Source organism: Argentina silus, assembly GCF_951799395.1.
Source record: "Argentina silus genome assembly, chromosome: 18".
In the NCBI taxonomy this organism is placed as follows: domain Eukaryota; kingdom Metazoa; phylum Chordata; class Actinopteri; order Argentiniformes; family Argentinidae; genus Argentina; species Argentina silus.
Window position 1 is genome coordinate 4312943 of NC_139672.1, and position 14640 is coordinate 4327582.

The 14640-nt window shown below is 46.6% G+C and overlaps 1 protein-coding gene across 1 annotated transcript; it reads right to left on the reverse strand.

The window, feature by feature from the left end:
* Window positions 1-106: 106 nt before the first annotated feature.
* On the reverse strand, window positions 107-14187 carry emilin2a (elastin microfibril interfacer 2a). The gene is made up of 9 exons (XM_083690363.1): window positions 13940-14187; window positions 12921-13046; window positions 11185-11372; window positions 8969-10975; window positions 3528-3971; window positions 3180-3227; window positions 2899-2952; window positions 2256-2396; window positions 107-1539 (listed from the first exon to the last, which is right to left on the reverse strand). Exons 1-9 carry the CDS (start codon window positions 14083-14085, stop codon window positions 1220-1222), a joined length of 3474 nt encoding a protein of 1157 aa, XP_083546489.1. The 5' UTR covers window positions 14086-14187; the 3' UTR covers window positions 107-1219.
* Between the last annotated feature and the right edge of the window lie 453 nt (window positions 14188-14640).

Here is a 14640-nt window from a genome sequence, read left to right on the forward strand (position 1 = left end):
ATAAAGCGTGGCTTGTGGTCATGTTTGTATTTAATAAAGTTTATAATTGAATGCATTTTACTGTGTTGGTCTCATTCCAGAACGCATGTCTCAATTCTGGTTCCGAACAGTACAACAATGACTACAGGCAAAGTTCTGAGTGAGATTTATTGTTTTAAGGATGATTGAGGTCACAATAGTTCAGGTCCCTACGTTCTGTCCCAGTTTGGACGGTTCATGTTTCAGGACAACATGCCGTTTCTGTCGACAGCTTTATGGCACAATATTACAGTGAGTTTACTAGAGAAATGCTTTTGCATTTGAAAGTGATTTCTGCTTTTTGAGGTTGCAAAAGAGTTCACTATTGCAAAACATACTCAGTAGAACTTCTTGGCAGTGACATTGTGTTACATGTATGGGAATACTATGTGGATCTCTTCGAATAAGGGAAGATAATTGCAAACACACCCTTTTTTTTATAGCAGAACTAAATTACACTTATGCTACATCATACTGATTCCACTAACACTTAAGACTTTCTTATTGCTCATTCTTTATGTTAATCTTTTATTAAATTAATATCACTCATTGGTTTACCGCTTGTTTGTCACATAACTCCGAATCATGAATAGGTTTATTGGTAACGGGTGAGGCAATCAATCAACTTTTGAGAGACGTCTTGCAAATACAGATATGGAAATGATGACGCCTGGACTACACTGTTTATATTGTATAACCCCGTATTCTGGTGTTTTCTTTTAATACAACTGATCCTCTGAGATGGTTTGGTTGAAACATTTCTATTAAAGAAATAAACAAGTACATACACAACTTTATAAATGTTAATTTACGAAAACTTTTTACATAAGACAAGAAGCACAACACGGTACAAAAAAGGAGGGCAGATATATAGACTGTCGAATATATTAATGACCACAATTGCTTTGTGTTTTCTGTTATTTTCGGCACAACGCTTCTGAAACAATGGAATAAAGAGGCTGATTAAGGATACTGTCACAACATATTGAATACTTTCCCTTATATGCATAAATCTTTGAATCTTAAATCTTGATTTGATAACAAAAACACTACACTCAGTTGAACAGCCAAACTGCTTTCATCGCACTGTCCTACTGGATATCAGTTTCAATCTTTCTAAATACATTCCTGCTTTCTGATTGGTTATGGACATACTGTATGTCTGTGACAAGGTCCTTGTTGTGTGATTGGCCTATGGCAGTTATCTGCTGGCCTGTGGAGAGTACAGGAAGATGGCGCTGAAGGTGGAGAGGATCTCTCTGGACTCTGTGGTGGCTAGCTGTCCACTGGTCCTCACCAGCCCCACACGGTCCCCTTTCTTCAGGGAGAGAATGATGCTGAAGGTGGCAGTGCCTCCGCAGGCACAACTGCTGTCCTCTGGTTGGCTCCCAGATGCTGAGCTCCACAGCCTCTGGACGCTGCGGTTGGACACGGACAGTACTGCCTCCACGCGGTCACCCTGTCTCGCAGTCAGAACCGCTGTGATCAGGTAGCGTCCGGCCATGGGCACTGTGAAGATACCTAGAGAGGCAGAGAGAGGGTGGTGAGGCGTGTAGGGGAGAACACTACTGTCACATACAATCAATCCATATTTTGATCTTATTGCACATTTGTTAAATGTCCAGTGGTCAGTGTTGGTGAACGATTGCAGTTGGAAGATTCCTTCAGAGGGAGAAAGTGGGAGAGGTAAGGCTTCAGAGGGGGAGAGAGGGAGAGGTACGGCTTCAGGGGGGGAGAGAGGGAGAGGTATGGCTTCAGAGGGGGAGAGAGGGAGAGGTATGGCTTCAGAGGGGGAGAGAGGGAGAGGTACAGCTTCAGGGGGGGAGAGAGGGAGAGGTATGGCTTCAGAGGGAGAGAGAGGGAGAGGTACAGCTTCAGGGGGGGGAGAGAGGGAGAGGTAAAGAGGGAAGTCTGATGTGTAGAGAGTAGTCAAGTGGTCAAAACGCACATCCATTGGTGGGGTGCAGGACCAAGAAAAGTCAGCATGCAATGAATAGGCCCCACACACTTAAATGCTCCACCACATACTTTTATTAAACAAACAACGTTTCCATCCGACAAGGATCTTTGTCAAGTCATGCATGTACCTGTACCGTGGTCATGCACCTTGTCGGAGGGAAACGTTTGTTTAATAAAGGTACATGGTGGAGCATTTGAGTGTGCGGGATGTGTAGAGAGGGGGGGGGGGGGGGGTCATTGTCGGTGGGATGACTATACTGTACAGTTACGTCCCGTACCTGTGTGAGGGTTGTAGTGTCCACCGTCATTGACCAGCACCCTGTTGAAGCGGATGGTGCCAAACTCTCCAGAGAAGGGCTGATGGGTGAGTCCAGCGGAGAAGGAGAAGGGGTCTGCCAAAGCCGTGTTCTCTAATGAGGCTGGGAGACACAGGCCAGGACAGACAGACAGACGAGCAGGGTTACGATGTCATTCACACAGCCAAAGGTCCTTTTCTCAACGGTCAGAATCTCGATTCCTGGCGTCCTCTCATCCATCCTCCACTCACTTCCCTCTCAAAAAGCATTGGAGGAGAATATCTAAGGGGAGGAACCTAGATCTTCTCCTCCAATGCGTTTGGAGTAGGAAGCGAGGAGGACAGAGGAGAGGACACGAGGAATCATGTTTCTAACCATTGGGAAAAGGGCCATTATGTATCGGAATTTATTTCTTTAGACAATGTAACATGAAGGACACGATCATAAAGATATTGAGAATGTAAATGCCAACTTATAGAAAGTGTGTCTTTTTCAGACAGAAAAAAACCTGACAGTTAAGTACAAGATGATGACGCATTAACGTTTTTTTATCCAGCATTCTGAAAATAACATTTTCCACGTGCCTTGCTATTTTGGAATGTGGAGTTTTAGTGAGAGTGTTTACCTGGTGAAACAACCAGGGTTTGAGATTCTGCGTTCCATGGGACTTTTGCGGCGGCTACAGGAAATAGAACAGGTGCTAATTGACATTGTCACACATAGACGCATACATATATAGACATATACCTATATAGATAAGTGTTGTGACACATTTATATTTAGTTAGGTATGGAATTAATTAATTAATGTAATGTGTTAAATGTCTTCCCACTGTTTCCATTGAGCAATAAATGTGAATTACAGCTCTTGAGTATCAATGCTGCTGTTTCATGCGTGAACATTTACCTGGCATGGTCTCAGGCTTGAAAGACACAGGGTTAACAGGAGGGTACCCTATAATAAAAAAAACAAAGAAATAGACATTCACTTTGTTATCATATTATATATCCTTTAACATTTTTGATGAACGATTGGATAACATTGTTTATTTGAACTGCAACTCTTCAAATCTTCAGCCTTGACCTAAGGTAGGCTGTGCCACAAGACAGAAGACACTACTGACATTTGACTACTGACTACTGACCTTTGTCCACCTAGTTGCGGTCTGAGGTAACATCACTTAATGACTCTAAACCACTGACTATGAGTCATCATCATCATCCTCATCATCATCAACGTGTCATCACCGCTCACCTGGTGCTCCAGCAAAGCCTTTGACTGGCATGGAGTCCTCTGGGCCCTGGGCCTGCCTCACAGTCACCCTACGCAAGAACCCAGGGGGCCCTGCCTCTCCTGTCTCCAGGACTGGGCGTCGTGGGACCGGGACCACGGTCAGGATGGGCTGGCCCGGATGACGGGGGCTGGAGGGCTGGGCGGGTGGACTGGGCTGCCTGGGGATGGTGGGCTGGCGGTGGGTGTTGGGATGGAGGATGATGATTGGCTGCCTAGGACTAGACGGTTGGCGGTGGACATAGGGCTGCCTGGGGCTGGAGGGATGGTGGGCTGTGGGGGGGCGGGCGGTGGCGGGGAACGTCCGGTGCGGGATCAGGGGGATGTGGATGTGTGGGATGTGGGTGACTCTGGGTCGAGACTGGGTTGTTTTAGTGTCAGGTAGAGAACCAGGTCTTACAGGCATACCTGAGAGAGGAGAGAGAGAGAGAGAGAGAGAGAGAGAGAGAGAGAGAGAGAGAGAAAAAAAAAGAGAGAGAGAAAGATAATTATTGAGTTGGTTGTGCAGTAAAATGTCATTGGTTTACCATAGGGATAGGCATTCTGAGAAAAAAATTAAATCATTCTGACACATCATATCTCACCATCAATTCTAAGCATATGTTATGGAAAAAGATGGTAACAGTACAACAGCAAACGCCTGCCAATTTACGACCCGCCCATAAAACCTTCTTTCCATGTTTACCCCACATCTTCACTCCCTCATGAATCCGTTTAACGATTCCTAGTTTCATGTCGGTCCAAATGGGTCTTTGGAACACACTGTGCTGCGCATTAAGCTGGTGCCATTACAATCCTCCCAAGAGCAAACTAGCCTGTGTGAAATCGTGGCGTTATAAATGCACCAACCAACCCCACTTAGCTACTCTCCGTGCCCACAATGCTCAGACATCACCTGGACCTGTGAAAGTGTAAACAGAGACGGCGTCTGGGTGTAGCCTGAGGGTACAATAGTTGACGGCTCAAACAACACTACCTGTTTTGTATCTGCCCACACGACCTGTGAGACACATTCCATTACACTGTGTACTGACTCATAGCTGGGGTCTGCAATCCTATTCCCTTAGGGTACGATTGGGTTCACAAACATCTCCACTTCCCCACTGCTCAGTGCCTTGTGGGACTACTATAATACCCTGTACATACGAACCCAGCCACATCAACAACAATGAGTGCTTTTACAGTACAATAAGTCATTACTGTACAGTCAATTTGAATCTAATTGATTGTGTTGTGGGCACAACGCAGAGAAATTGGAATATTGTATTGTGCCAGTATCTGAATGAGAAACCTCATCTCCATTTCCGCTCACTGTTTCCCAATGCGAGGATGGGTGTTTGTGTGTGTTCATTTCCCATCATTTCTCAGCCTGTGTCTCACTAAAGGGGAACCGCAGAGTCCCCACAAGACCTTTCCTTAGTGATGCAGCACCACCACCAGATGTTGAGTCTAACCAGGACTGAGTCAGTGGGGTGGAGGAGGGTGTGTGTGTGTGTGTGTGTGTGTGTGTGTGTGTGTGTGTGTGTGTGTGTGTGTGTGTGTGTGTGTGATTACTGTCTCACACAAAGACGGATTAGGGTGACGCTCTATGAGTGTACAGGATGATCTTACAGTATCTGAAATTACAAACACCCTTATACACAGCTGAATCTGAAAATAACAAAATGAGTAAGCAAGGGTGCAACTTTTCCAGCATAATATGGTATCAATATAATTTAATATCACCTCGAGAGGCCCTGCAGGGTGTGGTGTGTACACACACACACACACACACACACACACACACACACACACACACGCACGCACGCACGCACGCACACGCACACACGCACACGCACACGCACACGCACACGCACACACACACACACAGTGTTATTAATGGGAGTAATGGGATGGGAGGCTTATGTTGTATGCAGTGAGTGTCAGACCTTAGGGAAGACCGTGTCTCTGGGTCCAGCTCTACATTGAAGATTTCCAGATGGTTCCTGGCTACTCAGAACCAGGGTCAGCGCCCAGATGGGAAACACCTCACCTTATGAATTTTGCAGAACGTCTATGAGGTGTGGAGTCGCAGTGCCTTTGTCAGCTGGCTAGTTGGTTTCGTAACACCTTTATAATTCTAAAAAGCTTTTTCTGAATGTATTCAGTGGTAGTGTCGTGACATCAAGTTAGTATTTCGTTACTTTCCCAGCCCTCACAGCCCTCCTCAGTTCAAAAAGTAAAAAGGTTACTGCCAGTCCTATGTGTCTCACTACACAACTTGATTTCTCTCCAGTGCAACATAGCTCCTGTGACCCATGTCAGGTGTTGATCCATGAAATCAAAGGACAAATTATTTTTCTTGATTCAATACAACTGCTGCACTATTTTCAGCCAAGGGCATGTCTGTACACAGATACTGAGGGGCCGGAGTGGGGGAGGGGGAGAAAGAGAGAAGAAATAGAGAGAGAGAGAGAGAGAGAGAGAGAGAGAGAGAGAGAGAGAAAGGGGGGGGTCCCCTGGCATTCTCAGATGGAGAGATCCCACAGACACTTAAGGGACAGGAGTGGGGGGAGGGGAGGAGAGAGAGAGAGAGAGAGAGAGAGAGAGAGAGAGAGAGAGACAGACAGACAGACAAACAGACAAAGAGAGAGAGGTCCCCTGGCATTCTCAGATGGAGAGATCCCAATCAGCAGGAAGGGTCTGAGGTGTGTGGGGGGGGGGGTGTAGAGATCTGGGGAGTGATCTGTGGATGTGGGGAGTGATTTGAGATGGGAGGGTTTGCCTCCAGGAGAGAGATAGGAAAAGAACAGAGGAATACAATGAGAAAGGTCACCATGGCACCATGGGACCAAATATTATAGTCCACATCAGAGCGTGCCAGGGAACAGGATATTAATCACTCCATGTCAGAATGACAGTTTGTCCCCACAGTACACAGTACAAAGCCGTGCTAAGACTAAGTCTCAATATCCTAATTCTCTTCATTTACCACACAAATGTTTCTCATAGTTGGAAAGTTCAAGTCTCACCCCAACTAAAGTAAAAAATGCCTGTGAGACGTCAGTGTTTGACACAAAACTAGGCAATACACTCATTATCGCTTAAAAGCAACTCCCTTTAGAGAGCCGTGGTGAGACATGAACACATTACAAAGCACTGAAAGCAATGTGGCTCCCGTGGTGGCAGACTGACTTTTTCTCTGGAGCAGCTGGATGGTTCGGTGCCAGCATTGTGCAATTCAATAGTGTAATTCTGATCAGCCAGGCTGGGGTGAGTAAGACCCCAGCTATTCTGGACAAACCTTTCAGTATTGTAGTTACAACACTTCATCTGTTTGCAGCCTCCTCTGGGTCATCATGTGACTGCGGAGGCAAACTTGGTTGAATAGAGAAGTAATGGTTAGGCTTGTTCCCCCCACCACACCCATGGAACAGAGATTCCCATGCATACATGTGGGAGATGTTATAGCCTCCAGTACAACATCTATGTATTTTGAACATGGATTCTTCTGGAACTTTTAAGTAGATAGGACAATTCATTGTAATCAGTAATACAAGATGCTATCTTTCTTTTTTGTTCTGACTTCAGGCTGTTGTTTGTTTATAAAAGAGTGAGCCACCAACTGCAGGGCTGTTCTGAAAATGAATAGGGTAGGAGACGGATGAAGAATGATGCAAGAAGAGGGGAAAACCCAAACATGCACGTATGCTACAGAGCGTGCTGTGTATTTACTTTAGGGGTAACTAAGGTTTCAATGTCGCTGTGTGGAAGTCAGGTCTTGCGTGTGAGGGTATAATATGATAGGCAGAAACAATGTTCCATGTTTGGTTTATATAAAGGGGGATACAATCCCTCCCCACCGTTATGTTACCCCCCTGTACCCCTCTCCACCCATGCCCCTCTACATCTCTCCTCCACCCCCCTCTACCCCTCCACCCATTCCTTTTCTCCCACTCTCAACACACCCCTCTCTCCCCCTCTCCACCCATCCCCCTTTGTCTTTCTCCACCCTGCATGGTTATGATGACATAGCCTGAGCGGAGAGTTGTAAAGACAGGGAGGCTCCAGGGACGGGGGCCTCCATTCGTGACATCACAGTTGAGCATGGAGAGCATCTGGAGAAGGGTGTGGAGCCCTGCTTCTCCTCTCTTCTCCTCTCCTCTCCACTCCTCTCTCCACTCCTCTCCTCCCCACTCTTCCTCTACTCTCCTCTCCTCTCAGCTCCACCGAGACAGGCTCCAGCAGTGAGTCACGCCTCTAATGAGGACCAGACCCTGAGGTCACACTACAGGAACACAGGAACTGAGCTATGGGGTGGAGGGTGGAGGGGTGGGGGGGGGGGGGGGGGGAGGGGGTGGGGGTGGGGTGGAGGAGCAGGGGTGTGCTCATCTATAATGCTGTGTTATATTTTATATTATGAGTAGGAAAAATGAGGACATGATGCATGAAGGACAAGCTGAGGACCACACAACTCAGGGGCTCACAAAGCAAGCAGGAGGAAAACCTAGGGGGAGGGCTGACAAATGGGAGAACTGATGCATGATCACTTCTCAGTGAGTAAATCACTAGGGGTAAGGGCTGTGGCAGTTAGAAAGATGTATTGGTAGTGAGGGGTCAAGTCAGGCTGTGCATCTTGAAAAAGACAGACAGATCTACACTTGACAGATGGAAAATATGTAAAAAATACATAAATACATGTAAACCGTATAAAAAATTTAGGAGTCTGTCCAATGGGGGCCTCCCAGAGCCCCAGCATATAGAATGACATACTCAAGGCAGGCATGCGGACTTAGTGACCCCAACATGGCCCCCTTTCCCACAGCAGTCCTGAGGCCATACGTGAGGATTGGACACCACCCCCCCACCCCCCGAACGTATGCCCCCTGCCCCCGCTTCATATGGAGGTTTAACCCCAGGAAAGAGCACCTACAAACCTCATTCATGAGCGGAAATACGCTTGCCTGGATGTTGTATCTCCAACCCAATGTATGGAGAATTCCATGGCTATCACTGTATCACAGTTTATGTTGATACAGATGTTTGTCACAAAAGAAAGACTCTTATAAGGAGGTGAATGTGGAACACTGAGGCAGATCATATTTCTTTCCGGTCACGCTTTAAAGCCAGCCAATCCCCCCACCCACCCCCCAACCCCCCCTCCGTATCTCTTAATGTATTACCTTTGCAGTCCTAGAGTGAATAGGCCCACATGGCGTCCAAAGGGAAATTACTTAAAATGGCATTTCACCAATTCTATTTCTATGGATATAACTCATCTTAACAACGATAACAACTTCACAGTTATTTTTCTCGTCTTTTTTTTAAGTTGATTTCTCAGAGGTTTTCTTCTGGTAACTCAGGAGACAAATTACCCTCCATGACTTACTCACAACATTCCAAAACGACGTCAGCCTCTTACTCACCTGCCTCTTTGGCAGTGACATCTTTGAGTACGTGCTTGGCGACTCCTGAGAGCTGCGTCTGGAGGTTCTGCAGATATCCCTGGAGGGAGCTGATGTCTCCTGAGTGGGTCCCCAGGGTGGTGTTCATCCTGTGGACACAGTCCCACAGCCCGGCTACGTGCCTCTCCAGTCCCTCCTTCAGACCCCGCACGTTATCTGACACTCCGTCCAACCTGCCACATACCTTCTCCAGCCTGGTCACACGTCCGTCCACCGCCGACACACCATTAGAGACCCCCTGCGTGTTCTCTTTACACTTGGTGAGCTCCGACGTGACCTGGGTGCTGAGTCTGTTCAGTCTGTCTCTCAGCTCCTCCACCTGGTTATTGTTGCTCACCTCTGCACCTCTGCTGGGCACTATGCCCTCAGGTGCCCTCCCTGGGGTGGTAGTGCCACTCTGCCCAGCCTGACAACATGTGGAGTTCAGCCTCTGGACATCCTGGCTGTACTTGCTCAGAGAGTCCCCTAACCCAGTCACGGCCCCAGCCAGACCCCCTACATTGTCCTGAAGGGAGATGAATCCCCTCTGGAGGTCCTCTACACTCTTAGTGCTGCGCTGGTGATCAAGTGACTGCCTATCGATAATGTCCTCCAGCTCCCTAAGCTTGTCTGAGTTGCCAGCGACGTCTGTGTGCAAAATGTCCAGGTCATTCCTACACAGTCTCAGGTCCTTCACAATGCTATCTAGACCTCCAGGAGTGGGTGTACCTGTGGATGTACCAGTGGACACATCTGTGGATGTACTACCTGTACACCCTGTGGAGCACAGCTCCCCTACAGCATTGACCTTATCATCCAGCCCTTGGAGGAGGAACTTGTTGTTGTTGACCTCGGCCTGCATGGCGTCCATAGAGTCCCCAAACATCCCAGGGAAGGAGCTGTTGCTTATCTCAACCAGCATGGTGGTGAACTGATCCTCCATGGTGTTGAAACGTTCCTCAATCAGCTGGCGCAGCGCTGCCGTCTCGTCCGCCAGAGCGCGAGTCAGCTTCTCCTCGATGTAGAAGCAGTGCACTTCTGCATTCTGCTCCGTCACGTTGAGCCGGGCCTCCAGTTCCTCTAGGAAAGGGGCGTACTCGCCCTCCAGCTGCGGAGAGGACAGGTGCGCCAGCTCGTTGTCCATACGCATGTTCAGGATGCGGTGAGCCTCAGCCACTCGCTCGATCTCGCGCCACAGGTCCTTGAGGTCGCCCGGTTGGAGGTCGTCTTTCTGCTTGGCGAGGTCGGTCTGCAGTTGGATCCGGGCGGGCCCGTCTGAAGCGGCCATGTCCAGACGCAGCTCCCGCATCTCCTTCCTCAGACTGGCCTCTTTGGTGTCCATCAGCTCGGTCAGGCTGACGTAGCATTTATCACAGCCCTCGTCGCTGGTCTTCTGCATGGTTGTTATCCTGTCATCACAGGAGCCCTGGAGTTTCGTCATCTTCTCCTCGAGGCTCTGGTCCAGCTCCTTCTTCAGCTTCTCGAACTTACCGTCGATGTAGGTCTGGAGGACATCCAGGTCAGAGGGTGCGCCACCCTCCGCAGGGGGAGCCTGGGACTGGGAGGTGTCCATCAGCAGACGGATCTGGCCGCCATGGCCAGTCACTGTGCCCCTCAGCTCCTCCAGAGCCTCATCTTTACTCTTGAGGGCATCGTTCACATCATCCAGCCTAGCCATCACCTCCTCTATGCCTCTATCCCCCGGGACACCACCCCTGGTAGCCTGGTGGCCATCCACATGGACCGCGCTCTCCTCAGTCCCCCCTGTCCTGGCGCTGTCTGGGAGTCGCATGTTGTTGAGGAGGGTGACCAGCATCTTGCTGGTGTCTTCCTGCAGGTCATTGCGCAGGTTGGCTGTCATCCCTGTCATGGCTGCCTGGAGGTCCAGGACGGTCTGGGAGAGACGCTGCACCTCCCCCTCCAGAAGACGCACCTTATCTGCCCCAGCATGCCTCACCTCATGCCGCCCCGTCTCTCTCCGCTCAGGCCCTGTGATAAGAGGACAGAGCTGTAGTCAACATCTCAGAAGCCCATACATTAAGTTTCCCCTATACATGTGTAATAACACTGTAATTACTGTGTAACAACATTGTAATAACATACTGTAGGTAATTACATGATATAACCAGTTAAATGGAATAGGGATGTCGAATAATTAACAGGCTATAAGTATTATGGATATTTATGCAGTTTCTTACTCTGTGTGTGTCTGGTATGTCCTGGGTTTGGTAGGGGGTACGGTTGTTCTCCTTCTACTGTTTGCCTGTTTGGAGATGCCTTTAGGTCTTTACAGTCTGGACCTTGGTGACCAGGGCAACACCTCCACTCCAGCTCTGTAACCGTCTTGTACGCAATCTTGTAGGAAGGTCGGAACCGAGTCCGATACCTTGGTTAGAAGGAAAAACACAACTTTTAAGTTTTTTGGCCATGTCAAAGAATTTGCATGATGTGTCAGACGAAAGGTTTTATAATGTTTATTCCATTGCTAAAATCATCTATCTAATCTTTCTTGATCATTTTCCTTTGAATAAGGATGGGCTAGGATTAGGGTAAGAAACCCTGTGCTTGGATATAAAAGGGAAATTAATAATTTACACATCATGGTAACCTGAAATGACAGGGCTTGGGGCTTATCTGCCATGTCAGCCTACTGGCTAATCTCTATGACTTCTGTTTCCGTTTCCCAGCTCCACAACAACATTTAAATTTTCTGGCAAAGTCAAACAATTTGCAAGAGGGAACAATGGATGACATCACTTTCCTTAAGGGCAAGGGTCATGTCACGTGTAACATCTGGAAGTTTGATTGTGCATGAAAACAATCCCCACCTTAACCCAGACCCCAACTCTCTGACATCCTTTTGGATAACACCGTATAGCACTGTAGGCCTACTCCAAAGACTAACAAATGGAGTCAGATTGAAAAGTAATACCTTGTTGTACAAAATTCACAGCTAAGACCCCAAAAGAGGTTATAGTTGTTGTTGTTTTTTTATTGACTTGGTAACAGTATACAGACAGTAGCTGATATCTATGATATTGACACAATGACTGAGGTACTGTAGCCTTTGAAAGAGGGGATGGAAATAGTCTGTCTGCCAGGCCCCTTCCCTATCTCACATGGAAACTTGGGTTTGTCTCTCTGAGACCTGCTGCTTTCCAGAATATTTTCGATTTCCAAGAGTATTTTCCACAGCACAGAGCAAGGGCATTAACTCCCACTAATACTGAGAGTATCACTCCCTTTTCCCATATATCCATGTGGTGTGAGTTCCCCCTCGTAAAAGCTGCTTATGAGACAGCAGTTGAACACCAAGCACAGGCAGAAACTCAACCAAGACAGAAAACAACAACTCCTTTACGTACTCAGAATTAAAAGTTATTTTCTTTTACATTCAACACAACTGCAAATTCATAAACGTTTTACAACTTGTGACATTAAGTGGATGATGCTAAACATTTCACAAGAGGAAGTCAGTGGGTGTGGTAAATGTCAAAAGTTGTTGCTGTTAATTGCTTTATTGCAAATATTTACAGCACTTATATCCTCATTTAATTGTGTTTTTAATAAATGATTCAGTGTAGCAGCAGAACAACCACATGAGTGGAACCCAGGCTCCTTTTTGAGTAGGCTAGCCTATGACAAAAGCAAAACAACAACTTTCAATTGTTGTCAAAACTAATGTTGGGGTGGTTCGGTTGCGTTCCAAAGGCATAAACAAACTTTTAAATGTAGGCTATAATCTTTTCGATAATTAATCAAAAGACATTAATGAAAACGGACGTCAACTAGGCGACTTTGATATTTAGATCTATGGGTTGCGTGGTGGGGTTATTGGTGTGGTTCGCTGCTTCCAGTCAGACGGTCAGTGGAGATGATCGTCAATTTACACGTCCTGCGTCCCCCACCCTTCCCCGTCTCCCGGGATACTTACATCACTTGTTGCTCACAGTCCGGCTGATGCATTGGGCACGGGGCCACCTCGGGCTCAACGTAACTCTCCACGTTTCCTTGCACTGTGCAACTCACATTCTTATGCACGACATACGCACACCAATTTCTGTAAGGAGAGAGAGAGAGAGAGAGAGAGGAGAGAGAGAGAGAGAGAGAGAGAGAGAGAGAGAGAGAGAGAGAGAGAGAAAGATAGTTATTGAGTTGGTTGTGCAGTAAAATAACGTGCATGCAAAATAAAAAAAAGTGAAGCTCCAGAGATAATTCCTTATTATTCTTATTATTTTACTAATATATAATTCAACATCAGGCAGAAATAACAGTATCTCAATGGATGCATCATTTTATAATTTCTTTCGATAATTCAATTCTCTGAGAGGCCTAATCTAATCTGCTCTGAGACAAGTGGAAACCTATGGATGCTCAAATACCTCGTGGATGATGGTGCAAATAAGCAGTCTGTCACATTCCAGCGCTCCAATGGATGTTATCACAATCCTCATTTGACAAGATACCGTAGGCAGTTTGCCGCTAAATTTAGACACAGTAGGCTATAGCACAAACAGGCCTACTGATAAGAAAGTTGTACAGTCTAATCCATTTGAACCTCCTAAATTGTTAATAGAGCATCATTCTGAAATCATCAGGCCTAAAGCTCACAATGACCAAGGGAAGGGTGGAAAACGTCCCGCAACTCATTGACCATGCAAATGCGCACAGTGCGCAATTTTAGCAGGTCCTCCAATTCTGAAGCACACAGTGATTGCCTAATAACTACGAACTAATGACTGCACATTTTGATCTTGAATTTACTCTTAAGTTTATAAAATACAATACAAACTACAAAAAAGAGACAACAACTAGCTTAAATGTTAAATTGCACTGCACTGGCACAACCAACTCTTATAGCAGACTACAGGCGCAACTTAAAGGATGCCTATAAATCAAATCGATAAAAGAGTGGCTCAAGTCATAAAATGAAAAGAAAAACGGGTTTCTTACCTATTTCGCTGTCTCTGTCCCGCTCCAGTGTAAGCAGAACCTTGGAAAATATTATAGTTAGCTACAGCCCCGTAAGTAAGATGAAAGTTTAATAATAGTGTGAAAACCGTCCATTGCAATCCAAAATCTCCTCGTTTGACCTTCATTGTAAAAAAAACGTTCAATTAAATACGAAACATTGACAAGAAAAGTTGGGAATTATCCTGCTGTATGTGCAATTTCTAAAAGTTCGTTTGCAGTCAGTATCGTCCGCTGACTGCCGCAAAACTGACTAACTAACTTTGGGGAAGTCGAGAGATCAGCCCAACTATTCTGGATTGGAATGACGTTTTCGTTCATCAGGGGTTTACCCCCTCCTCCCCATGGATAGAAAAAAACCCACAAAAGCGCCCCGAAATGCCCCACAGGCTTTTTAGATGTTTACAGCTGCACAGCTGCTATTGTTTTCTGAGACAACGTGCTCTGGAGAGAAAACCTTACCAGAGTTTTCCTCCAAAACCCTCACTTTTATTAGGCTAATCACATAAAACCCAAGGCCACTTTGTAGCCGAGAGTAGGCTGCCAGGAGTGCATTTTGGCCCACAGTATCAACATGCCTTCACGAAATAGGATTTAGAGGAAGAGTTGATCACGTTTGTTTTTTTGTCAGAAACCATCCAGTAATTAACACCTCGTTGATCAATAGTAAATGGCTTTCAGTT

Coding starts and splice junctions, on each gene's coding strand:
- emilin2a (XM_083690363.1), bottom strand. CDS start 14,085: ATGAAGGTCAAACGAGGAGATTTTGGATTGCAATGGACGGTTTTCACA. Junction 3,228..3,527: donor AGGCTTTGCTGGAGCACCAG/GTGAGCGGTGAT, acceptor TTTTTATTATAG/GGTACCCTCCTGTTAACCCT. Junction 1,540..2,255: donor ACACTACAACCCTCACACAG/GTACGGGACGTA, acceptor CTGCCTCTCTAG/GTATCTTCACAGTGCCCATG.